This window comes from Melopsittacus undulatus, chromosome 7, assembly GCF_012275295.1.
Source record: "Melopsittacus undulatus isolate bMelUnd1 chromosome 7, bMelUnd1.mat.Z, whole genome shotgun sequence".
NCBI lineage: Eukaryota > Metazoa > Chordata > Aves > Psittaciformes > Psittaculidae > Melopsittacus > Melopsittacus undulatus.
Genome location: NC_047533.1, coordinates 28,519,459 through 28,546,155, shown reverse-complemented (window position 1 = coordinate 28,546,155; position 26,697 = coordinate 28,519,459). Strand labels below are relative to the sequence as shown.

General features: G+C 46.0%; 2 protein-coding genes across 3 annotated transcripts in view; one reads left to right on the top strand and one right to left on the bottom strand.

The window, feature by feature from the left end:
* Positions 1–4,550: 4,550 nt before the first annotated feature.
* Positions 4,551–5,517, bottom strand: GSX2 (GS homeobox 2). The gene is made up of 2 exons (XM_005149082.4): positions 5,061–5,517; positions 4,551–4,891 (listed from the first exon to the last, which is right to left on the bottom strand). The coding sequence occupies exons 1-2, from the start codon at positions 5,515–5,517 to the stop codon at positions 4,551–4,553; spliced, it is 798 nt and encodes a 265-aa protein (XP_005149139.4).
* A 12,868-nt stretch (positions 5,518–18,385) lies between these two features.
* The window catches only part of CHIC2 (cysteine rich hydrophobic domain 2), a 31,272-nt gene continuing 22,960 nt past the window's right edge, over positions 18,386–26,697 (top strand). For both annotated transcript variants that reach the window (XR_004080566.2, XM_005149084.4), the window contains exons 1-3: positions 18,386–18,701; positions 25,904–25,958; positions 26,105–26,260. Coding sequence is in view for 1 of the 2 variants with exons in the window: in XM_005149084.4 (XP_005149141.1) it covers positions 18,583–18,701; positions 25,904–25,958; positions 26,105–26,260 (330 nt within the window). In the remaining variant the exon portion in view is untranslated. The remainder of the gene's footprint in view (positions 18,702–25,903; positions 25,959–26,104; positions 26,261–26,697) is intronic.

The window sequence follows — 26,697 nt, the reverse complement described above, 5'->3', positions numbered from 1 at the left end:
GCACCCGGGGGGGCGGCAACTGGGCTCTCTCTATTCTGGCTGCCTTATCCCAATGGGTACGAGTGGGCCTGATCCTTCCATTCGTGGCCTCGTCCGGCGGCTGAGCCATAGGCTGAACTGTGTAAGGGGGAGGAAAGAGCCCCGGGCAGCAGTCGAGCAGAAGGGAAACGCTGGTCAAAGTCCGGGAGGGGTCGGGCTAGCAGGGAGGCGGGGGTAGGAAATCAGGATAAACTAGAGAGGAATGAGGGGGAATGACATTGTCCCCTCTCTTTCCCAGCTCCAGACCCTGAGCTACTGAGGAAGGAGGGTTCCCAGCAGTCCTCTGGACTGTATCTGCGGGTCCTTGCGCCGGGAGCCCACCCAACCATGAGCTCTCGGGCTCTGTCTGACTGTTCCGGCCGGGACCGCTAAGCCCATCGGTCTGGCGGTCCCAGAGGCACGGGTGCTGGACGTGTCCCCGGTCATAGCGCGGGTGGGAGCAGAGAGCTGTCACCAAGGGCTGCGCTCCCCGAAGTCCGGGACGGAGGTGCGAGATGCCGGTGATGGGCGTTGCGCCAAGAGCTCCGACAGGGGGGGAAAGGTTTCAATAACGCCCCGGAGGACTCCACGACAAGACGGCTGTTTTCCTCCTCCGAGTTTTGTAATTGGAAAGAGTTACGTCGAAATAAAGGAAGCAAATAAATACACAAGGGGGGAAACTTCATTGGAAGAATGCTAGCGTTGTTCATTCGAGCCCCGAAAGGTTACAGAAGGTCTGTAGCGGGGTCATTCACAGAGCCATAACTCGCATCCCTCTGGCAAACGCAAGGGCTTTAGTTGCGCTACTTTCCTTCCCCCCCCCCGCTGCTTCCCGACTGGGGGGCGGCCCGGGGGAGGCCGGGCCTCGCCTCTGGGACCTTCCCAGGCCTGAATGCCGCCCGGGAAACGCACAGACACCACCACTCGGGGAGCAGGCAGCTCCTCCGTCGCAGAGTTATGCCAAGCAGACCGATGGCAGCAGACCGAAACAGACTCCTGCCTCTTCCTCTGATTGCCCGGAGCGGGGCATGTCCGAAAGTGCGGTAACCACATCTGGAGTACGCCGGGACGCAGTGCCTGGGTCATAGCTAGTGCTAAGAACAGGAATAAGGCTGGGAAGTTGCATGGAGCCTCACGCTGTAAGTGCAATGCCGCAGCGGCGAGCTGAACCTCTCCGAGGCTTCACTCTCGATCTCTGAAGAGAAGCGAATTTATTGCTCCCACGGGAGCTATAAAGACAAATGCAGTCATGTTTCCTAGCTCTCAGATATCGTCGTGACAAGTACCAAAGAAAAATAAAAGGGCAACTTCTTATTAGCTGCACTTGCAACAAATGGGACTCGGGATCGCATTAAGGGAAAAGCTGGGTGCAGATGCTGGGTGCTGTTCCATGTCCCCCCAGGCCCTTCAGCCTCCCCTATAGCTTCTGTTCCTAGCCCTGTTGCTGACCATACACTCTGCCTCAAGGCTCGCCTCTGTGACATCACCTCGTTCCCATGTCGATATCCTATTCCAGCAGGCTGTTGGGCAAAAGACATCCCTCTGGCCCCCCAGATATGGGTTACTTGATTCCTGCCAGACGGGACGGTGGGATGGTGGGAGCTAAGGTCGCTCCCGGGTATCTCCTTCTCAGCTCGCTGTCGAGATCTGCAGAACTGTTAGGAAAACCCCGTCTTGGAGACCCTCACATAGCTATCATGTCAACCCCCCTGGCTGGTACCAACCCCAGTTTAAGAGTTAGGAGGATATGAAGGCAAGTGGCAGACAAGTAAGCAGAGTGGCAGCATAATCTTTATTTTCTTAGAAAACTAAAGATAAGATGAATATTAAACAGGGAGCTGCACGCTGCCTATCTTGGGCACTGAATGAGCTGGTGGGAAACCTGCACTTCACACTCTGTGGGAGAAAATCAAAGATTAGAAAGAAGAAGCAAAACAAACCTGATGGATTATAATGTCAAATTAACTAAATTTCTAAGTGTTGACTGCTGGACTTTGAAACCCTACAATACTTTTACTGCAAGTTAGGGTACATACAACTTCCAGCAGTGCTCCCATCACACTGGCTTGAGTTCTCCAGTGCTAGGTTCAGGCCAAGCTGGTTGTACTGGTCTTCTGAGATGTTAGGACAAACTGTTGCACCATTCCCCTTTTCCAAAAATTTTAACATGAAACATTTACTTTAAGATAAAATAAATCTGGTGATAGCAGCAACTGTCTCAACGATATAGCTTGTATGTAATGACATTTCTCCCCCAGCAAACCAATGCCTTCACAGACTGCTGCAGGTCTGTTGATTCCCACATGTTACAGGATGGGGATGATCTGCCAAGAGGGTGACAGGGTCTTTTCCTCACAGATCTTCTAGGTTGTAAAAGACCAGGTGGGATTGCAGAAGCAAGCTAGACACTGTGAACTGAAGTAGAGGAACAGCAGTTTCTGGAGCTCACCTCAGCAGATTTTAGGGTAAGAAGAGGCAGCCCCCTCAGCCAGGTCCTTCATAAGGTCCCGTGGGAGGTGGCCATGAGGACCACAAGCCTTTGGCCCTCGGGTCTCCCCAGCCTGACAAGTAAGGGGACTGCTACTTGGGTAAGCAGCTGCACTGTGGGCGTGCTGGGCACTCCCTCCACCACAGCTGATCTGGGCTGTAGGGCAGTGTCCACACCAGGCCTTTTTCATCCCACCCCAGACCTGCCTATGCATGAAACGTCTCCTCCAAGATGAGCAAGCAGTGAGGGAGCCACTGTGCTGGGGCTTCATCTCTCTCCCTCTTTTCAGCAATCAGGCTGCTTGGGTTTTTCACACTGCAGCACAAATCCCAAGTGGGTTTATTACTTGTTTGCTGATTAGAAGCAGATCAGGGAAGTGAAATTGGAAAGATGAAGCTCCGAGGTTATTGATCAAAGATGAGAAATTTAGGGATTGTTCAGGGAATTATATATTGAAAAGTCTTGCAACAGTTTCAGGGGCTGAAGTCAAAAGTGTAGATTGGGTTAGTGGGAAATCCACCCAAGGAAAAGGTGCGAGTGGGCAATAATGCAGTGTGCAAAAGGCACTTGTGATCTGCTTATGTGCTTTTCTGCCAAGACTGCAGCAACTAGCAAAAAAGTTACAAAGAGGCTCATTTGGTACTCACCAGCTCCAGTTTCACCCTACTCTGCACCAGCCCCTGCAAGGAGCTCAGGATGGACAAGGCAGAGGCAGAATGGATGGGGCCCGTGGTTGGGCACCGTCCAGCACAGGGTGCAGAGCCCTTCAGCCTGGCTTACTTGGCCTGACCCCACGAGCAGGGTTGATCTGCTCACTGGGCCTGGCCAAGGCGCCTAAATCAAATCAACACCGAGAAGACTGGATAAGGTCCCGCTGCCTGAGGGGATTAATAAATAAATAAACACAGATTTTTGATTAACATCACCCCAGATAACGTAAGTGGCGTTTCAGCCTGGCGAAGGGCTGGTGTGTGCAGCAGCCCCTGGATGGGAAAGACTCGGGTGGTACTAGCCGGGGCAATAGCGCCGGGTAGCAGAGCGGGGGGATTTCCGGGGCGCAGCCCCTCGTCCCTCACCCGCTGCTGGCAGCGGCAGCCCTGAGCCAGGAACAGCCGGTGTCGCCGGGCGAGCAGCCGGGGGAAAGCTGTCGGCAGGGTGAGGGCGGGCACTGGCTCCGGCTGGCAGCGAGCACAAAGCTGTCGGGCTCCGAAAAGCGGCTTCATTTGCATTCCGGAGCGGGGTCCCCGTCCCCCTCCCTCCGCCCCCCGGCCGGCCCGAGTCACAGGGGAGCAGCAAACGTACTCAGGTTAGTAGCCGATGGCGTTTATTTCTAGTCTTTTGGGAGGTCTGACACATACACACTGATGTTTTCACCGTACAAAGGACTGCGAAGAAGCGCACCCTGCCCAGCCAGCCCACCTTCGCTGCTCGGACCAGGCTGGCACTTGGGGGGGGGGGGAAAGAGAAGAAAAAAACCCAGTTCTAGTCTGATCTCATTTATTTAAATAAATATAAATATAAATTTTATATAAAACCATTCACGAACAAACCACCGTCCCAAACACAAACGACTGATCTTTACTTCTGTTTTCATTTTCTTTCAGAAGTCAGTCCAGGAGGTTCTCAGTCCTACAGGTTTTTGTTTGCTTTTCAGTTTTTTAACGTCTCCTCTTTCGGTTCCAAATACTTTATTTTGAACTGTTCTCCTTTAACTTGCCTGCGGCAGGGGGGGGAGGCACCCCGGGCCGTGCGAGTACAGTCCCGAGGTACTTGTTAGGAAGAGCAGGTGCCCGCTCCTGGGGTTACTTAAATAACGTTTTAGTTGAACTCTCACGACTAAAACATTTACATTAAAAAAAAAAATATATTTATCTCTCTCTCTCTATGACTGCAAGGGGATGTAAAGGAGCCTCCCGGCTGGGAGGGCCAGCCCGCTCCAGGGCGGCAGGCTGCTGTCACCGGTCCGGGGGCTCCAGGTGATCCGCGGTGCCTTCGCCTCCTCCGGGCTGGAACCCGGCAACGGGAGCAGAGCTCCGGGCCGAGCTCATAACGGGGAGATCTCTTTATCCTCGGTTGCTGATGAGGGGGACAGAGATTCTTCGTCCTCAGACCTGGGGTAATGCCCCTGGTTGGTGCTGCACTTGCAGCCCCCGTGCGAGTTTCGCTGGGTACCTTTGCCTTCTTTCTTGTGCTTCACCCTCCGGTTTTGGAACCAGATTTTCACCTGCTTCTCTGACAGGTTCAGGTAGGTGGCTATCTCGATCCTCCGCAGCCGGGACAGGTACATGTTGGAGGAGAATTCCCTCTCCAGCTCCAAGAGCTGGGTGCTGGTGAAAGCTGTCCTCATCCTTTTTCCATTTTGAATTTGGCTGGAATCGGACGATCCTGCATGGGAGAAAAGCACGAACTTCAGTGGGATGGGGGAAAGGAGTGGAAAAAGAAGATAGAGAGGAAAGACATGGTCCCACAGCTTTCCGCCCCGGGGCAAACGTTCTCCCCGGGGGAATCCCTTCTCCCGCTGCCCTCCCCTCCCCGGCGGCCGCAGGGCTCCTACCCATGCCGAGGCAGTGAAACCTCCGAGGGTCGCTGACGCTGTAGGCGGTGGCGGCGCAGGCAGGTGGGTGATGCGCCGGGTGCCCCAGGGCGGCGGCGGCGGGCCCGGAGGCGGCGGGCGGCGGGTGCTGCGGCGGGTGGTGAGCGTGGCCGGCCCGTGGGCAGCACTGGGCCTCGCTGGCGGCGGCGGCGGGGAACTGGCTCTTGATGAGTGGGACGGCCCCGGCGGCGGCGGCAGGGCGGGAGGAGTGCAGGTGCGAGGTGACACAGAGAGGGCAGACGCAGAAAGCGCCGCTCTTGCGGGACGGGCAGCCCGGGCCCGACACCGACATGACTAGGGGGGAAGGCATGCTGAGAGGGATGAAGAAGTCCTGGCTGTGGTGATGTTCAGGCAGGGACGGAGCCGGCCTCGAGGAGTCTTTGATGATTAAGGAGTCGACATAGAAAGAGCGGGACATTTCGGAAGGCTCCCGCCGCAGCCGGGGAGGCTCTCTCCCGAAGCCGGGCGTTTCCTGCTTGGCCAAGTTGCCACTGAAGTCCTGGCGAGGCGAGAAGGTGCTTATGTTTGAGAGCTAAACAAAAGGGTCCCTGGAGAGGGCTGGTCTTAAAGTCCCCCCGCCTGGATCCCCTGTGCCGGGGTTTTATATCAACTATTTAAACACGTGATGGCTGAAAGCCTCGCAGATCTAAATCTCCCCGGCTTCCCAGGCCGGCAAGAGAGGCTGCCGGGGGGCGGGGGGGAAGGGGGTCAAGGCCGGGGGGGAAGGGGGACAAGGCCGGGGGGGGGGGGGGGGGGGGGGGCAAAGTGTGCGTGCTCGTTCACTGCCCGATGACTTCAGTCCCTCGCCTCCGCCCCGGATAAATTATAGGAGCAGGGAAGCCGGGGAGGGGGGGTTTCCCGGGCTGCGCCGCGGCCCCGACACACGTCCTGCTTGCTGACACATCCCCCTGTCAACACACCCAGAGGGGGTGTGTAAAATCAGTTGGGGAGGTTCTGCTCTGGGCTTCCCCCGCAGGGAGGGAAGGAGAGAGGGGAGCAGGTGATGCTCTGAAACAAGCGGCTCAGTGCTGCCTGCCCTCCCATCTCCCCTCGTAAACTGTCATCCAAAGAGCCATGACTCCCGCCTACCAACACCTTTCCTCAGCCCGGTCTCCACCCTGCCCGCAGGACTCCTTCAGGAAGCCCTTTCGGCACCATTTGAAGGCAGAAATACCGACATAGATATAAAGATCGCGCGGGTGCGTGTGTTTGTACATACATATGTGCACCGCGTGGGGTTTTGTGGTTGGCTTTTTTTCCTCCTCGCCCTTTTTACCCTCAGTGAATCTCGCCAAATTGGCAATTACTCCAACGGACAAAGCCTTCAAATATCTGGACACTTCTCAGCCAAACGGTATCAAAACGGAAAACTTCCAAGTGAGCTCCCCCGACTGCTTCAGGACCCCAGCGCACAGCGCTAATGAAAGAGAACGTGTCGGGGGGGGTGGGGTGGGGGGTGTTGTGCGCTTTGATCTCCACCAAGCCTGCTGAAGCAAACAGTCAAAGTAAAATTGGATAAACAGTTAAATACGGTCGGTGGCTCCGAAGCATTTCAGATTGCATTAAAAAGCCAAGGTGTTCACAGCGTATTACACGATTTTCCAATGACCTGTTTTATGGGAGTTTAAGAAGAGACCATTAATGGAAGGGCGATCGCCTTCTCGTTTGGCAGATGCGAAGCGGCGTTTAAAACGGACTGCGGATCTCATCCCGCTTGAATCGGGAGAGGGAAGTGACAATTGTGCTCTAAAGCAGAAAACACAGACTACGCCTGATTAGCAGGGGCTGAGCAGAGGCCGGGGATTGAATGAACAGCCGTAATGTCCCTAGAGGCGGTTTTCGGGCCCCAGAGCAGGGCCGGGCTCCGGACATCCCACCAGCCCTTCCTCACACCCACTCGCCTTCTGTGAAACCCCAGCAAAGTAAAACTGCTGCTGGATGCAGCGCTTCCTCGCCCCGGGACCAACGAGGCTCAGCAGTATAAATGGAGCCCTAAGAAGGGCTGGCTCTCTCGTGCTGTCCCCTCACCACCTCCGCGACCGAACACGATGCAACAGTGGTTTTAGGGACACTCCGCACTAGGCAATCTGAGGATTTATGGGTGGCAATTAAAGTTTTATGAATTGCAGCTGAGGCTGGTTATGGAGCTATTTGAATGTGATTAGAATTCAATTAGAAAGTGTTTACCGGCCGGCGGGGCTCCGGAGTGTAAACAGGCAGCTATTCCAGCAATGCGATAATCCTGCGTCTTGTGACAACAATTAGGGACTCGCGGGGTTTAGGTGGGTCGGCTCCGACCTCACTACTTTTCCCCAAACTGCTGCTGATGGCTCAGCCCAGGCCTCGGAGCGGCCAGGCCCAGGAGCCCCCGGCAGCGGCGGGGCCAGCACCGCTATCCGAGCCCCCGCTGGGGAGCTGAGGAACGCGGTCCCGGGAGTACCCTGGGGTCTGTCTTCAGAGCTCCGAGGGCCTGCGGGTTTCTCATCACGGGCACAGTGCACAGGCACGGGATTCTGTCTGTCTCTCCCCTTTTAAAACACAGTTCATCTGGCGGAGTTTTGGATTAATCTCGCCGTTTCTTCTCCTTTTTTCTTTTATTTCCTTTGAGAGGCTAATCTGGAAAAGAATAATAAAAAATCTCCACCGACCTCAGCAGAGAAAACTGTCTGCAGTGATAGAGTGGATCTGGGGAGGAGGCTGTCATAAGGGAAAGCAGACAGAGCAAGAGTCGGATCAAAATTGCAATTTGTAATTGTTATAATAAACCAAAAGCAGTGATAAAAGAGAGTAGAAAAAAAAAAATGAAGAAAAAAACCCCCAACCCCACAAAATAAAAACCACCCCTGAAAGCCAGAGCAAGAAAAGAAGTCATTTGAAAGCAGATATCCCAAACCAGGCGGAATGATGTAAGGCGTGCGCCCACATCACATCAGCCTCGTTACAATTTTATTTTTCAATAATTCTGTCCGATAAAATTTCATTGTCCATTAAGTAATCCCCGAAATGAGAGCTCTTATGAGCCTATAATGAGCTCTAATTGCTACGACTGGGAGAGCCACGTGGAAGGATTTAGAAGGTATTAAGCAGTTGGGTACAGAGCACAGGCTGTTACCTAGCCATTACTTTCATAATTCAAGGAGAAAATTAGTCCTTTTAAGGGAAAATCCTTTGATTCCCTTCATTCTGCTCGGGGTGACAGAGTATAGCTTTGTCTGCCTTTAGTTCAAGACAGTGTAACAAATGAGAATGTAACGAAATTGCCCCCCTTTGAAAGTGGAGCAGTTCAAAAAGAACATCAGAGCCGCTCCCCTGGTCCGCCGAGCGCAGGACTGGGTGCTGGTCCCTCTTTTCTTCCAGATGTCTCCAACACCTTTATGTAGAAGAGATTCACGGCTTAAATGACAAAAGCAACTCTTTCCCTTCCCTCCCCCAACCCCAGCAGCTCCCGGCAGAAGAAAAAGCCATGCCCGCCCGGAGAGAGCGCTGGCTCCCAGGCGCGCATCTCTGCGGAGTTCACGGGAGAACCTGCTTCTCTGCAAGGCGCCGCAGCCCGAGGACACGTTTCGACCCGCACAACCACCCCAAAACAACCCTCAAGGCCACCTGTGCGGGGCAGCCGTGGACGCTAGCACCCCAGTGGGGTGACAGGCGGCAGCGCTGAGCGGGATGGGCCCGGGCTGGGCCAGGTCCCGGACAGGAAAGCTGAGCTCGAAATGAAGCCCTACGCGGGTAAGCGAGGGGCCGCGGGCCTCTGCGCTGTAACCGCATTTATTCCCTAATCTAACATCGATTTGCTATTAGTTTCCAAAGCGATTTGCCATCTCGAAGTTGTGAAGTGAAGGCAAGCAAAAGACAGGACTTGCCCCCAGCTCCCATTAAGGAGGTCATTATAAAAGCGTGAACAAGTCTATTAATGTTTTATTGAAAGCGCATCGTTAACTTGTATCCATCCTTTTCTGAAAGTGGCATTGTGATATTGCTGTCTGTGGCACATCTTACCCAATATAGCCCGAGATTTCTCCTTTATCTGTAACCAAGCAACACTTTCTGAATACCAAAAATTGAAAAGAACCGCTTAGTCTTCAAGAAAGTCCTCAATAATAGTGGAAAAGAACAAAGATCCAGGAGACAACAAAATGCCACAGGGGTGACTTTTCATGAGCAATTATCTCTCATTAATCAGAAGAACAGCTGCAATATTAATTTTCTCTCTTTCTTCCTCTCTTTTCACAGTCCCCAACATTTGAATAATCATAAATTTTGATTTCATGGAGCAGCAACATTGCCAGCGACTTCAAGACACAAGCTACCTACGCAGGGCGCACGCTTTGCACAGAGCTCCCATTTTAAGGCTGCCAAAGAATAAAATGAAGAGAAGAAAAGGGAGGAAAAGTTTGAGCTGGGCTGCCTTTTTCCCCCTCCGCCCCGAGCCCGGACTGGAGTGGCAGCTCCGTCCCTGCAGCCCCGCCGCCTCCATCTCTACAGCAAGAAGCAGGGGAGCGCACCGAGTGTCTGCGCAGGCTTAAAGCGTGGGAGTTTCAACAACCTCGCTGTCCATTTAACTTCCAAACATGAAGCCAAGCGTTGTAGATCTGTCCAAAGAGACAATCTTTGGGCGTAACAAGCATTGTGAGACATCAAAAGGCCCTGGCGTTATATGCACTAAGAAGCGTACTCCGCAAGAAGGGTGCAATGCCGTTCTTTTCAGGGGCTCAGCCGCTGATTATTTAACAAGCGGTGAGAACCCCCCCGCTCCTCCAAAGATAAGGCTGTAACATTAAAACTCTCTTTTTTGGATTTCAAAGAATCTCATTAAGGGCAGGGGCTGGCGGCTGCCGCGCTGGGGATGGGAACTGTGCCCGGGGAGGGGAGCGTGCAGTGCCGCCTACCCGGCACCGGCGGAGCACAGGCGAGGCCGAGACACCACCACCCTCAAACCGTGCCGGGCACCCGCGTTTCCTTCCCTGGCCCCTGCTGGCAGAGGCGCGGGACCTCTCTTTCCCCGGAGACGGGCAGCGGCCTGCGGGCTCACCAAGGGCTAGCAGGCTGACTGCAGGCTGAGGAGGAGGGAGCCTTCTTCTCCCCCTTGCCTGCAGATGCAGGTCTCGAGTGCCCTTCCCTTCCGTGAGAGATTTCCTTTGCCCGCAGGCCTGGTCATAAATCACCCCACTCGACTGGGCACGGCCCACCCCCACCGTACCCCTCAGAAAATCGTGCCGTTTCCGAGGAAAGGGGCTGATGGGGGCTGGTGGTGGCTGAGAGACCCGCGGAGCCTCACCACACAGAGGCAGGACAGGTTTTGGCTCCTCTTCCCCGGGGGCTGCCGAAGTCCTCATGCCCCAGACACCCCCTACTCCCTCCCAAGTGTCTGCAGGCCTTATTCTGCTATTTTATTGGGAGTGAGAACTTGCATTATTTGCTTTGCAGTTTTCACAATTTCACAATTCACTTTGCAATTCATGTTCTTCCTAAGTGAATCAGGTCTGTACTTAAAAGACGTCGGTGTAAGCCTTAATTCTCTCCCTGTTAACCCTCTTAGAAAGACTGCTAGCTCCTTGATGGGTTCCATTCAGTGCCTGGGTGCAAAAGAAGATTCTTGTTTGTGCCTTCTCAGCATACTGAAGTCTACAAGTGTTTTTGCTCACTGTTTTTCCTACAAGAGGTCATGTGGAGGAGCTAGAAAAGGAAATCCACAGCCTTGCCTGGTATTTCTCTGAGTCTGGCTATACTGTGGCCCTAGTACTCTTCAGATATGGGCAGCATCAGTCCAGACACACCAAACAGGCTCTGGTTTCATTAACAACCTTTGTTTAGAGCTCTAGCTGCTAAATTTGTTAGCTGCTGCAGATGATATGAGAGGGAAAGCTATGATGGTGTATTTTTAAAGGGGATAGAGCTGAACCTCTGCAACAGCCTCAGTGGAGGTGGAGCTGAAATCCTGAGCTCAGGTGAATCAGAACAAGGATTCAGAATACTGCCATGGCCTCTGGAACATGCCAACCGTGACGTTTTGGTTTTACATGGATGTATCATGAATCAATATGAGAGTGACACTTTGTAGTAATACAGGCCCCAATCCAGTAAAGAACATGGACCCTCATGAGAAGATTTAGAGAGAAGAGATATGATTGTTGCTTACACCAGTGAGGTAAATATCCACAAGAGAGAAGAGCTATTCCACCTAAAGAAGAGTATCACCACAATAAGAGGTGGACATACTCTGGTCAGGCAGAAATGTAGCCTAGGGAAAAAAAAAAAAACCAACCTCTGAGACAAATGAAGTTCTGAAACTCATTGTGGGACTTACCAATGGAAATATAAAATGGAAGTAGTTTTAAGAGAAAACTCAACAAATTTCTGCCTGTGCCTCAAGTTACGGGATTCTTTTCTGGCCTGAAGACACACACAAATACTGTTTAATATCCATTTTGACACAGTACTGACTTAAAATTAAGTCGTGGATTATTTGAGGGAATGTATTTTCTAAGAAAGATACTGGACTGAAATTTCTAGACGCTAAAGTCCACAGAGCAGCTAGAGCATGTCTGGAAGCAGCAGTCCACTGTCTTTTCTGTCCTCTATTCTGTACCTTCTATCTTCATTGCCTGGTCAGTGTTCTGGATACAAACTAGTTTTCGGGGTGCTTTCTTCCCTTTTTACATTTGCGGTTAAGATAATGTAAAACAAAAGTCACATGTGCTAAAATGGTGATTTTTTTTTTCAGAATAAACCTTGGTTTAATTTTGATACAATCTGAAAACCTCTATAAGAAATAAATCTACCATCTCATTTCTTCAGCTCCCTTTTCACAACATTGTCTTAGCTTTGTCCAAGCAGCCATGAAAATGTGAAAACAGATCTCTAATACCTGTGGCTGGAAGCAGCCCTTTTACAATTTAATCCTTTTATATGTATTTGTATCCTCAATTTAAGATAAAGCTGAAAGTTTCAGGAAGCAGAGTCTCAGTGAAGTACAGGCTAGAGGTACCCTACCTTTCACTTTCCTGGGAAGAAAATCACATCTTTCAGAAGCACACAATATGAACATATCAAAATGCAACCAAAGTGAAGATTTTTATTAGAGCAATAAAGTTTTACATAGCCTGCTTCTTATTATTTATAGTTAATACATTGTTCAAGCTTATATTTGAAGCTTTCTCTTTGAAAAATAATCATAGAAATTAGATATTTTAATGGTTTATGATCTTCTGTAAGTATATTAGTTCAAAGATTATTTAGTCTGCTATAGCATTGAGGCTATGCCAGAAACTAATGGAAAAAGAATGTCAGAAGTCCTGAAAATTAGCTTATAAGGTTCAGAGCACTATTCTAGTGAAAAGTAAAGACACTAAAATGGAAAAAACCCACTACAGAATGAAGCTTCTGAAGAAGGAAGTAGGAACCTAAACATCCAGAAGATGTAACCAGGAAGGTATAAGTCACAATTTTAGAGTGCAGACAAAATATAATCACTATCATACACTGACCAGATGGGAAACCATCAGCCAAGAAGGAGTCCAGTGCCTGAAGAGCAGTTCAGACTCAAGTATCTCCACTTTAGCAGTCTGGGTTCTCTCTATTACACTGCAGCTGAGCCAAAGACCAATACTCCTATTAAATCACCTGTACGTATAGAATACAACCAACACTACAGTGTACAAGAGGCATGACTGTCTGTACCCTCAGACATACTGTGACATGCTTGTTAGAAGTCAGAAGACGGAAAGGTTTGGGTAAAATTCTACTCTCATCCAGAGCTATAGGAGAGGGTTACTCCACAGCTATTCTGAATGGTGCAGTGGGAGTAGAATTTGGCCTGGTGTTTTCAAAGGTTAATTAAACAAACTATGACCCTTTTCAGGCTAGGGGAACAAAAGAGGTCAGCTCATTCCCCTGAGCTACAAAAGGTCTTTCAAGAGTATCAAAGAAATAAAAATAAAATCCAAGATCACACTTCCTAGATGCACACATAGAAACAACGCTTGTATTTTAAGGTATCACCCAATGGGAAAAACCCTGGGAGCATCCCAGTGAGAGTCTGTCCAGAAATTGACCCACTATGGGAAAGGTGTATAGGTCCAAACAGTCAATTTTGTCCAAGGTTCTAGAGCAAGATAGTTGTGGAAATGGGATTTGACCAGAAGTCTTCTGTCTTTCAACATCAATAAATAACAGTGGTTCATAAGGGATCTTGCAGAATTGCAAAGAACCTGCTGAATCTGAATCTACTTTAATAACTCATTGGGTAAAGGAAGCCTAATGCGGTTTCCCTGTTCCTTTGTGAGTAAGCGTTTATACAGGTTATTCTGTTTGCAAGGACATTCTGGTACAAGCAGTCCATTGTGTACAAACAGACCAGTTACCGAAACATCACTGATTTCATTTATTGTTACTCTAGTCCCTTGGAGGAGAGAAAACAACTTTATACCAATGTCTTAACCAAGCTGCAATAAGATTTACAAATGTGATCACAAAGTGCATTTGAATCATGTGCAATTCCTTCCTCTCTTGCTTCCTCACACATGCACCAACTGTAGCATTCATATGGTGATAGGACAAAGCACAGATTTTCACTCTATTACATCACAGGACAAGGTAGGACAATACTACCACAAACAAACTCAAAGAAGGAACTGGATTCTGAAGAGAGGCCATTCCTTTCCAGCATCTTGCTTTGAAAGGGAATCAAGTTTCTTTTCAGGTTGCAGATTATTACCATCTATCATGCTTTACCACAGAGGTTAGAATTGTTATTTGCTCTTTACTTTCCTTGAGGACCTCATGCTCTAGGTGTGTAGTATATTCCACTATGAGTGCTTTTGTCAAATTTAAACAACTTCTAGAACAAGAGAATCTATTTTTTTCATGCTTTGTGGACCATGTCTCATGCTATCAAAGAGAAAAAATATCTCCTTGGAAGCAGAAAATATGCTATTTTAAAGATGTTCAAAAGCAAATAAAATTGTCATACCTGAAAGAGACACGTGATAGAAGTCTCCCTCTGCTTATATGCAATAGGAATGAACATGTTAGCATGTCCAAATATTAATGACTGTTCAAGTGTTCAGAGGAAATCTCAATTGTTCATGTTTTGATGATTTTAAATGAAAGACATCCTTCCCTGTTCTCTTTAGATCAACATTTGTCACAGTAATTAGTGAGGAAGTAATTATAATGTAATTTGTCAGAATAATCTGACAGGCAAAGAATTATGTTCTCAAACCTAAAGAAATACATAGCTCTAGTTTTCCAACAGATTGGGTACATGTGGGTGGCATAGCAGAGAGTATTTTGCCTTTAAGCAGGATAAAAACTTCGGCACTTTCTATTCTCAAGCAAAAATGGACAGAGGCATTGTCTAACTCTCCAGAATATATTACATGAAGGCATTTTATCTTAAGAACAGAATAGTAAATCTTATTTTAGCTCTTTCTTCATGAAAAACTACATCTTTTGTAGTGACTTAGAAATTTGCACTTCAGTTGCAGTAGCCACTGTTTTTTAAAGACAGTGAGTAAATAACTTGGTCATTCAGTCATACTTACCAAGAGAAAAATAACTGTCCTCAAAATAAATATAAACTATGAGATGAGGCATCAAAAGATGGAGAAACAAAGAAACAAGAAAAAATAAAGACATTAAATTAAAATCCCTGCTGATGTTCAGGGTGGTATGATTGTTCTCTCCAACAGCAGCTACAAGAGCCCCACGTTTATCATTGGCTTTTTTTGTTGGTTTGGGTTCTTTTGTTTGGTTGTTTTTTTTCAGGGAACAAATTTACCACAGCTTTACCCAACCAACAGGATCTGTGTCTCTAACAGATATAGCACAGGCTTTAGCCTACAGTATTCCTTGATACTCCTTTTCAGCACTTCCAACAGATACTGTGATCTTCTGAAGCAAGGCCCAATATTGACCATTTGCCATTTTCAGAATGCCTTAAAACCCAAGACTTTGCTGTTCCATTTGTCTGTTTATATGACTTTGTTTATGTTTCATTTTAGTGGACTTCATGCTTTTGTACTTGTGGCATTGAAAACCCTCACTGATTTCATTGCTACATCTGTCCCAAATGAAATGAAAACCAGAGATGTTTTGTGTGTTTCTGTTTAATTGACGTGATTATGGAACAAACAAACAACAAACCAGCAAGGATTCTGCTGCATTATATTCTCATATTGATGAGAAAGGAAGAAACAAGTGACTACATATTTCCTATGTCAATGAGTCCTACAAGAAAAAAATCTCAAGGTCATGCCTAAAAACAGCCAAGAGTTTATTTTGCCTGTAGTATAAATTGAGTATATCACAAATTCTTTTTGGATTAGGAGATTCTGCCTTCTGTAACATTTTGTCATGTAGTCTTTGAAAGAGCAGGACTATCCAACTGCACCCATCCACAGTTTCAGCAGACTTGAAACTGTAAGGACTTTGTTCTTCTCTATATTCTTCTTTTGCAGACGGCAAAAGAGAATCACAGAATCACAGAATCACAGAAGGAGAGGGAACTGGAATAAAGAGCTACAGAAAAACAAACGTGATAATGATTTAATGTCCCCTTTAGATTACAGTGTACAGTCCTTACAAAGCTACTCAAGAGGACAGTGAATATGTCAGTCAAACCTGTGCACGGCATCAGTTCTCCATGGAACCGCTTGCTACAGCAAGCAAATTCACTGGGAAGGGCACTCCCACCTGCAATAACAGCATGGTGCTCCTCAAGCTGGACTTCAGCTCTTTTATTTAGGTACAAAGAGAGTAAGGGGTTTAAAAATACAGTCAGCATCAGTCTGGCATTACTCTCACTGTTCCCAGAGAAAGGACAACACATTGTAAAGAGGAGAGGTGTGCCACCCTTTTGAGTCAGAGCACACACCAAAACAGTCACAAGCAAATGCTGCAGTGTGAAGGAATGGATTCAGGAGTGTGTAGCTGTTGGGGAGTCTGGAACACAGCTGAGGTGACAGCAGTGGAGAAGGAGCAACTAGTCATGTGGTACTATTTGAAACACAGGAGAGGCCCATGCCAAGACCTTCTTCGGTGTGAGGCAGGATGCCAGCTGCATGAAACAGGGAGTTTATTTGGTGCCTTTGAGGGTGACCTTTAGTACTGCTGGCACCAGTACTGAAGATGTTAGTGCCAATGACACAGAGAGACACAGCATACTGTGGTATGTTAATTTCTGCCTGCAAAACAAGATTCTAACAGTGCCATGTGAGATGATGGAAATGTTACTTAAATCGAATTTTTTATGGGTGGCTGCTGGCTGCATGTACTTCAGTTTTGGTGCCTGTCCCAGAAGCCCAATATGCTGAAGTACCTTGCATTCCCCACTGCACAGGTGCTACAGAACATGTACTGGAACATCATGGGCATCTCAGCCTAGAAACTGAGCACTTTGCTTACTGTCTGCCACAGTTGTTTGTTAAAGACTACTACACACTGAACAGCAGACCATGGAGCAGGCATTTGTTAGGCAAGTGACATACACCTAATGCAATGAACTAGTTGAGGGACTCTCTTTCTCCTTCTCTTATCTCAATGACATGAAGTGAGCTACCCAAGCTTATGCTGTGCAGCACAGGGACCTCAGATCTCAAATGGGATAGCTGGCCCTGCAGCACGGCTACAAGGGCTGAGTGTGATGTAGGCAAGCCCACCCTTTCAATGCTACTGTGAAACAGCCAGCTGAAAACAGATTACCAAATTCACCCTGCAAAGTGAGCTAGCATAAGGAGGCATAGCTTCACTGAAATGGGTGTGCTTCCTCCTGCTTTTTTCCAGTATTAAGTGTGGTCCATTTTCTCAATTTCAGGATGGTAGACAGAAGCAATGAGTCATCAGTCCTGCTAAACCAAATTTCTACGTGTGAGACACATGCAAAAACAGTAACTAGGTAAAAAAAAACATGCATACTAGTATGAAAGCAAACTATTACTCAAATGAATTCTGTGTTATTCTGTAGAATTGTTATTTGAGAAATGAAACCTGTTGCAAGTAGCTCATGATGGAAATACAGTCACATGTTTCCAGCGTGACCATAAAAGATACTGCTTTTTTCCTTTACGGCAAAGTCAGTGTCTTGGACAGTCTCACAACCACACTGCTTCTACCTTGGTTTTGCATGGAGCAGTAAGCACCATCACATCTTTGTGTACATTTTATTCCTGAGAAATACACCATGAGTCTCTTCATGGGTAACAGGGATTAAGCAGCAACATAGTCTTTCAAAAAATACGCTGATCAGTATATATACTCTAATAAGACAAGAAAAAAAGAAATGCAGGTTTCAGAAGAAAAATGTTCTAATATGAGAAAGGAGCTGTTGTAATTAAGATACACATATTAAAGTACTGGGAAAGAAAAAGGGAATGCAGAGTTCTCTTCACACTCATGAAAAGAAGATTCAGCACCAAAGTTTTTTGACTGTTTGGGGCTGAACCTCATAACTGACATCATCTATGTATTAAACACTGCTGCAACTACATGATCCACTAGCCCACCATGTCAAATAAAAAAGATCTGTTCTCCCTTTTTAAAATGTCAGCCTGCTGCTGCTAAATCTTACCTTGGTGCTGCCTTCCACTGTTGTCACAACTGGAAACAGCCTACCTGTAGCTAAGGCCATTGTGCTCATTGCTATTTTCCACCTTCTACTTTAGGTTTTGGTTATGACAATACCAAAACTGCAGAGAGCGAACAAGGCTCCCGTTCATTTTTAGGGTTTTCTAGTTAGCTTTCATTTATATATATATATATATAATATATATGTATATATATATATATCCCTAAATGGGGCTGTTAGCCTCTGTGTCTGCTCTGCACTCCACAAAACCCACAGTCTTGGCGTAGTGCTTTCCATAGTGGGCTCAAAACCTACCAGAAAGATGGCAGACCCAGACCCTAAAAGCACCACGGGACATGCCAACACTTGGCACCAGCTTTCATCGGAACAGGCCACCTTTGTATGAGGACTGCTTCCCTCACATCCCGCTGAGCTAAGCCAGAGGGCCCAAAGTGCACTCCCTCAACACGGAAGCCTCCAAACCCTTCGGCTGTTTCCACGGGTGCCCAAAATGGGGCTAAAACTGGTGATAAGCGCACCCCCCCCGCGCACCGCTGAGGGTCAGAGCCGCTCCGCACCCTCGGGCTCACACCACACACACCTCCCAGCCCCGCCGCCCTCCCCGCCTCTCGCTGAGGCGGCCCCGCCCCCTGCCACGCGGGGCAGGGCCCGCGGCCGGATGTTGTTGTTGTTGTTCCTGCCCCGCCCCTCGCCCCCTCCCCCCGCGGAGGGTGACGGGCGCTTCCTCGCCCGGGAGCCGCTGTTGCTGCCGCTTCTGCCGCTGCCTCGCCGGGGCTCCGCTGCCGCCCGCCCCGGCACCGGGGCGTCTCTGCCGGCCTCCTCCTGCCGGCCCTCCGCGGCTGGCCCTGTCGCGCAGCCCCGGCTCCTCTTTCTTTCAGCGGACTCCTGGGCCCGGCTATGGCGGACTTTGACGAGATCTACGAGGAGGAGGAGGACGAGGAGCGGGCGCTAGAGGAGCAGCTCCTCAAGTACTCTCCTGACCCGGTGGTGGTGCGCGGCTCCGGCCATGTCACAGTGTAAGGGCCGCGCCGGAGCCTGCGCGGCCGGGGCGGGCGGTGGAGGCCTGGGCGGCGGGGCAGGGGCCCCTGGGTGCCGGGCCTGGGGGTGGTGGCGGCGGCGGTTCCAGGTCGGGGAGGCGGGTGAGGGGGATGCTGGGCCGTTACTGCTTCCGTGGGACTGCTGAACGGCTTCTCGGCCCCACCGGGCAGCTGGGGGCCGCCTGGGTCTCGCAAGTGGGTGCAGACCTCAAACGAGGCGCTGGGGAAGCAAGGCTGCCTTGAGCTGTGACTAGCAGAGGAATGTGAAGTATTTGTCCAAAATGATGAGCTGTCAGGAAGTAAGGTTCCTGTGTATAATAGGTATATGCCGGCACCTGACCGGCTGGGCTATTGCTTAGGGTTGTTTATATATCTGTTACCCATTCCCATTTGACATGTGGCCGCTAATGTAGCTCTTGATGACTTTTAAGAAAGAAAAGGTATCCGTGAGTCAGATAGGTATGTGTAAAATCATGTTAAGTTGTGATTGAAGTGTTGTTTCTTTGTATTTAATCTGGGAGTGACTGTGAGTTCTGTTTTGTATTTAGTATCTTTGATGATCCAGCAGTGTCTGTGAGTTAGTGTAGAACTTATCAATAATGTAACAGACGAGAGTGTCTTTCCTTCAGTCTATTCTGTTAGTCTCACTCTTCCAAAAGGCAGTGGTTGTCAGTTATGATGTACAGCTGCAGAAACTGAAACATCGACCTGGAGACAAAACACAGCAGTGTGAACTTTTTTTCCAGTGTTCACTGTTCAGCAAGACCAGGCTTGCAATAGAAGCATAAAGGTTGTAGGTATTGCGATCTATATCAGAGTTCCATGAACTCTACTGATTTTCAGATATTGACCTTTTGAGAAGACCAGGCTTAAATTTGGAGTGGTTTTGTGGCACATTAGTACATTATTGCTATGTTTGGTTGGCATTAAGTAATACTAACAGCTGGGCAGTGAAGTCTACTGTCTGGTTAACAACAGGAAGTAAGACATGATAGACTGAGAGAAGTTTGGAGGGTTGGAAGGATGTGGATGGGCAGGAGGCTGAGGAGGCCCCATAAAGGAACAGAAGCATGTAGCCAAACTGTTCAGTGTATGATTGTTTATTGTAAAAAAAAAAATGCTACCCATCCAGTGACTTCTCTGAAAATAAACTGTTAGCCTCAGCCCATTTCTGGTAAACAGTAAAACCACAGTTCTCATATTGGCAAATGCAAAAATATAAAGAACTGAAATAGAGGCAAACACTGTTTTCTTTGCCAATACTGGAAAGTAAGTTGTGTGAGACAAGATCATGGCCCGTTAAGTGGAATCGTAAGAAGCTTGTGTAGGATGTCTGTGACTGGTTTAGGGTGTTGTGGTTGAAGAAGAATTGTTACCTCATTAATTGTTCATTAATGGTCACTAGCTCATTATTACATTAAGGTCTTCCTTGAAATATTTACACTTTAGGCTTTGGATGAGCAATGAAATGCAAATATACCTCAAAAATTAGGCAATTCATCTTTGTCTACTTTCCTTATTGCGTCAGGTGTGAACAGTTCAGTAAACAGCATCAACCACTTTTACCTTTGTACAGCCTATAACTTTTTTTGTCATTGACAGAGAAGCTTATTATTAGTTAGGTCACTGTCAGAGCATTCACTTGATGGGTTTCAGGAGCAGGTCAAGTCTTATGTATGTAATGAATTAGTCTGGCCTGGTATAAAAACATGTATGAGTTTGGAAGGTCTGACAAAAACTATCAGCAGGTAAGCAGATACTGGATTGATCTGTCCCTGGCTCTGCTGTTTAAAGAGTGACTGACACTCTTCTGCAGGGTGTGAATTTAAACAGAAGCTCTCTTTTAATAGTCTATCCTCTTTGATCTTACATAAGAGTCATAATGTTGAGTTTGAAATATGTAATTTCCATGCCTACAGATTAATGTCAGAATGACATTTACTACCACTTGATTTCATCCAACAGACAACGGAAGTTTGTGAGAGACCTTTCTAAGCTGAGCAGTTAAAAGGAAGGACAGCGGGTAAATACTATCCAAATCAAACATACAAAGGCCTTGCCTTTCCAGAGTGTGGGTTTTTTTGTTAGCTCTAATTTTCTTCTGAAACTCAGTGTTGGGACCATGCTGCACAGAATTCCAAAACTTTTTTTTCTTTGACATTGCTTTTTTTATTATTCAGTTAAACTGTTTTCACACTAGCAGAGTTTAGATAGTTCAGTAGTCTGGAGTAATACTTGGCTTAGTTTTTGATAACTTGAGGTGATTTCTTTTAATGGCAAGAAACCTGAAAGCTGAGAATATAGGATTTAGAACCGGATTGGAAGTCCAAGATATTTCATGCTTGCTTCTAAAATCAGGGTGGAAAGAGGGGTACATGATGAGTTTGAAATTGCAAGAGAATATTTGTATTTGGTGTCTGGTTGTGTTTTTCAGTGGCTGTTTTCCTGTGCTTTCTTCTTCCTTGACTAGCTGAGACATATGTGCCTTTTCTATACCAGACTGTATTAGCTAGTCTGTAGCAAACTGTATTTTGTAGTAGTAATACTGAATTCATTAGCCTTTTGCAGTGCTGGAATGCTGGAAAGCCATTGTGATGTGCTAATGAATGCCTTTCTGTGCTATTTGTCATCTTAGCATATTCTGTGTTGATGCAAGATAACTGTTTGGAGAGAAAAAAAAACTCTCACAAAATATATTTATACCCAAGTCAGGTTCTTTAAACTTAGTTCTGCTGATACATTTTTTGAACCTTAATCTGTATCAAGGACATATGAGGCAAAACAGGGCTATGTAGAAATTATGGATAGAGTGTGTTAAGATTTGTGGAATATATTTATTTTGTAAGGTCTGTGAACATGTGCAACTAAAGAGTATAGTTAAGAGCAATGAAAAAATGGTTTAGTGTCCCCATAAGACAGGACAAAGGGGAAGAGAATAGCGTGTCAGTTTTATATGTTGTGAATATTTGAGTTGCAAGCTGAGTAAAGGTTGCAGGTTGGCTGTGTCCTATACTGTAAGCTTTTGTACTTTGACGTTTCTGTCTCTCAGCTTTTCTTTCTAAACTGTACACAAGGGCAGTAACTGAGCTGAACCTTTCAAGCAGAGTCATGTCAGGAAACACTTTTCCAAGTTCTAGGAAGGTTAAAGAAAGCATTCACCCAGGAGGTGAACATGGATCCGTTGAAGACATGATGTATAATGGGAAAAGCATAGAGCAAGCAGGGAAGGGTATTTGTCACTGAAGATGCAGTGCTGTAGAAAAGAAGTCTAGTGTTATATGAGGACAGCTGGCTGAGGAAATGCATTTCCAGAATACTGATTTCCAGAATATTGATTTTAAGACATTTTTTGCTGCTTTTTGTCAGATCTTTTATGTCTTTATAGTGAACATGTAGTAGTGCTCTGTGAAGTTTCTAGTATTTTAATTTCCAAATTGCAGCTTACAGTCAAGATTGATAATACTGAAATCATATAATTGCTTATCAAAGCTTTTAGTGTATGGAGTCACGTTTTTTTGCTATTCACATACAGTGACAAAACTGTAATACAGAAGTCTCAGAATTCTGTTGGTAGCTGTTTGAGTTAGCTTTGATATTTCAGTTTTGCTACCCCACCATAAACACTTGTAAATGTTGCCACAAGCCTCAAGTTGGAGTCTTGGTCTCATTTACTTATAACTTCACCAAAGTGTAACTGTGGTGAAGAAACTCGGAAGTGTTTGTGCCTGACTCTGCCTCAGCCCGTTTATAAATTCAGATAGCTCTAGAGCTTTTCCAGTAGGGTTGTCTTTGTTGACATGGCTTTTGCGATCTCCGTGAATATTTGCTTGTGTTTGAGGCTTTCAATATGTGAATGTTTTTGGATCATGCATTCACAAAAAAGCCTAGTGTGTGCCCTGCTGATTTCCCAGCCAGTCTTCAGTATGAGACTGAACAGGGCTTTCCCTGCAATTACATCTTTTTGTTACTTAACTGAAAGCAGGGAGACTTTTGTGTGCCTTTGACTTACCTGCTCACACCTCAGGGTAAAGGGCTTCCTTCCTTATTATTTTGGGTAGCAGGATAGCTGAAATTTTGTATTGTGTTGGTGAGGGGCTCAGCTGTGGTTTGGTTCTTGCAACATGAGCTGCTTTGGACTGAATCATCCTATCCTTGTAGCTGGCCACTCCTTTATTGCTCAAAATTGTATTTAATTCCATTATTTGTGGAAAATCTCTTCTGGATGTTGAAGCATCAAGCACATGAAGATCATTCTTTGAAGGGATATCTCTTTAGACATCTGTCTGATTTGATGAATCACTTACATAGTAAAGAGATGTTACCTTTTAGTTTCAAGACTTCTGATGCCTGCTGTGTATCTTGAACTTGGAGTCCCTCTTATGCTCCTGGCTTCTTATGAAGTGTATACAGATCCAAGGGATTTTTTCAGGCTTTGGGTCCACTTCACCTTACTGGCAATTTTAAGTAGCTTAACTGACAGGGCATGACACTTCTTTCTGATGCTTATGTAACTTTTGCCTCAGCACTTGGTTTGACTTGGATTTTAGCGAAAGGGTGGATGGTCCTCCTGTCGTGGAGTATTCAACAGGATTTTCAGTGATGGAAGTATCTTTCCAGTAAGTCTTGGTTTTCTTTGGTTTGTGTTGAGGTGGTAAACTTGTCATATGATTCTCTGGTGAACAGTGTTCATTTGTAACTTCACCAGTTTTAAGGGACTTACAGGGGTTACAGAACTACTGTTCTAATTGCAAATACTCATATATGCTTAGGTAACTTATGTGTAACTAAGGTCTCTGGGGAGACCTTATTGCAGCCTTTGAAGAGGCTTGTAAGAATGCTGAAGAGGGACTTTCACCAGGGCCTCTAGTAACTAACTGGACAAGGGCAATGTTTTTAAACAGGATGTGTAGATTTAGGTTGGATATAAGGAAGACATTTTTTATGGTGCTGGTAGTGAGACAGAGAAGTTTTGGATGCCCCATTATTGGAAATGTTCAAGGCCAGGCTGGACAGAGCTTTGAGCAATCTGGTCTAGTGGTAATGGGGTTGGACTAGATGATCTTTGATAGTCCTAAATGATTCTGCTTCTACTGCCTGCAGTCAGTGATAGGGAGATAACTCATTTACTTTTCATTGAAACCATACATAAAAATTGCCTACAGAGTCAAATTCACAAAATACATAGCCCAATGTGCTGATGCAGACTGAGGCAACAGCCATTGCTGCTTGTGGGCTGCATGCAAGTCTATCTGTTCCTGATGTCCATTCTTGTACTCTGTCATCTGCAGTTGTGGGAGGTGATGTATACTTCAACGTCGTCTTTCCTTTAGTGTCTGTTTGCCAGGGAACTTGTGTAGTCTGCCTTCAAATCTGTTGTCACAGTCTTCATCACTAATCTCAAGTGGAAAACCACAGAATTTTGCTACTTGCATCTTGAAGAAGCACTTTTTTATTTTTTAAACCAGTATCTGACTACTTTCAGTGTGTGTGCCCTCTGTTGTAGCATTTGGTGGTTAATCATTCACCTTATCCACTGCTTTCCTGAATCTTTGCACTTTGATCATATACCCCCACAGCCTTCTCTTTCCCAGGTTAGTGTCAGCCTTGTCAGTCTCCTAAAGCAGCTGCTTTATTCCCTTATTATATTAGTTTTCCTTCTCTTTGCTTTCTCTTAACTTTATGAAGTCCTCAATGAAATGTGGATGCAAGAACCTCACCTAGTACTGAATGCATGGGTACATGAGGGTTTTATGGAGAGTCAAAATGATGCCCTCTGTGGGCTTCTTAAGCCTTAATCCTGCTATTCCTAGTGGTGCCTAATATTTCTGGCAGCTGGTGCTTGTATTGAGCAGATATTTAAGAGAATCATGACTGGTGATAAAAGATCTCTTGTGTGAGTTGTAGCTACCAAGCTTCAGTTGAGTATCCTGTAAGTATAGTTCAGCTTTTCCAAGATTCACCACCTTTATATATGCAGAAGCTCATGCTGTCACCTTTTGTCCACTGGGTTTTGTGAGGCCCTTCCACAGGTAGCTCAACACTGGTATGGCACTTCACTACCCATTTGATTACTTGGATAAGGTTCTCCATTAGCATGAAGATAATTTGGTTCAGTAAGAAAAAAACCTGAAATAAACCCCAAGAAACACCTAGCTGCTCAGTAAACATACTGCCAAAACAAATGAGGTCTTTTCAAATATCAAAGTTCAGATAAGCTTTTCTGCCTACAACTGAGCCTGTGCGTTAGGTCTTGCTGCCTGTATTCAAGTCTTGAGCCATTTAATTTCTGATTTGTGGTATTCGTAGTATCTGACAGTAAGGCTGCTTTGGTTTATTTTCAGAAGATTATTAATTGCAACTTAAGTTTTACAGTTACTGCTGTTTCCCAATTTAGTAGCCAGTCATGCAGTTTTGCTAATTACTTTGTTAGACTGTATAGTCTCTATTAGAAGTTATTGCCCAGGCTAGATGCCAGAAAATATTAAAATATTCTGTGAGGTTTATCTGTTCATTAACTCAACCAGCCAATTGTAAGTTAGAAACCTCTTTTTAAGTAGATTAAATGAAACTTCTCTACTATTTAGATCTTCTGAAACCTAGAATAGTCAGTGACTCCAGCTCATCTCAGACTCCTTCATAGCTTTACATTCGTAACCAGTATGTTCCTTTCAAATTAGTTACCATTTAAGTAATGATTTAAATTGTTAAAATAATGCTTTGTTAGGTAGTATTTTTGTGTTCTGAAACTTATTAATGTTTTTTTCTGAATAAGGAAGCTGGTATTGATTCGTTTTTAACACATAGAACAGTTATTTAGCACAGCCTAGGTGAGCTTTTCTTTAAGATACATCCATACTGGTGATGGAAGAGATAATTCAAACTGTGACAAGTACTTCACTTTTCATGCATATTGCTTGTAAAAATTTTGCTGAGTTTGGGGAAGAGTCAGCAGTATCAACAAAACTTTAAGAAAGCTATAAGCAAGATGGATTTCAGGCTGTGTACTATGGGGTACTTTTGTTAGTTAAGATAATTTTAGGAATTACTTTTAACAATAACTTCTTCCCTGAAATTAATGCTATTGTGTTACAAACCCAGAGGGTATTATGAAGTGCTTATAACTTGTGGCATGGAATTAAGTTATTTCTCATTTTGGTATGATCTTATATTTGGTTTTGCAGGTTTGGACTAAGCAACAAATTTGAAGCAGAATTTCCTTCATCTTTAACTGGAAAGGTAAGTATCTGTGAATAGGCATTTGAAATCAGAGTTAAGATTTTGTTACAGAACAAGAGTTCCAGGTGTAGACCACTGTAAAAGTAATAAAAAACACTGCTGTAGTACTTTCTTGTCTTTTGTTTTGTTTTGTTTTTCCTTTGTAGGTTGCACCTGAAGAATTTAAAGCCAGCATCAGCAGAGTTAACAGTTGTCTTAAGAAGAACCTTCCAGTTAATGTACGATGGCTACTATGTGGATGCCTTTGCTGTTGCTGCACTTTAGGTTGTAGTATGTGGCCAGTTATCTGCCTCAGTAAAAGAGTAAGTTGAACTATTGATATAAGTTTTGATATAAAATTGTGCAGGATTTGTTCTTATTTTGTGGTGGTGTTTAGTTTTAGTTCTCTGTTCTTTTTGTTTGTGGTTTTTGTGTTGGTTTTTCTTTTTTTTTTTCCCTCCCCCAGCTTTAGAAACAACATACTAGAGCTTACTTAAATCAGTTTGCTTTCATATGTTTTGATATCAGTTGTCTGTAATACTAGTTAAAACAGACACCTGTCAGAACTTTGAGCTTATAACTCGGTGAGTGGTAGCATAGCTGAATGTTTCCACTAGAACTGTGTACTGTACAACACTTATTGAAGTAGCTTTCAACATACTATTTTAATAGCTGCATCTTCTGTCATACAGTGTTTGGGCTTATCAGAATTTGTCAGTGATTGAGTGGCAGTTTGCTTTAAGGAACTTCTGCTTGCACT

Excerpts from the sequence above, each read along its gene's own strand:
- GSX2 (XM_005149082.4), bottom strand. The coding sequence starts at position 5,517 with ATGTCCCGCTCTTTCTATGTCGACTCCTTAATCATCAAAGACTCCTCG. Across the intron at positions 4,892-5,060 it reads GTTTCACTGCCTCGGCATGG|GATCGTCCGATTCCAGCCAA; the intron begins GTAGGAGCCCTG and ends TCTCCCATGCAG.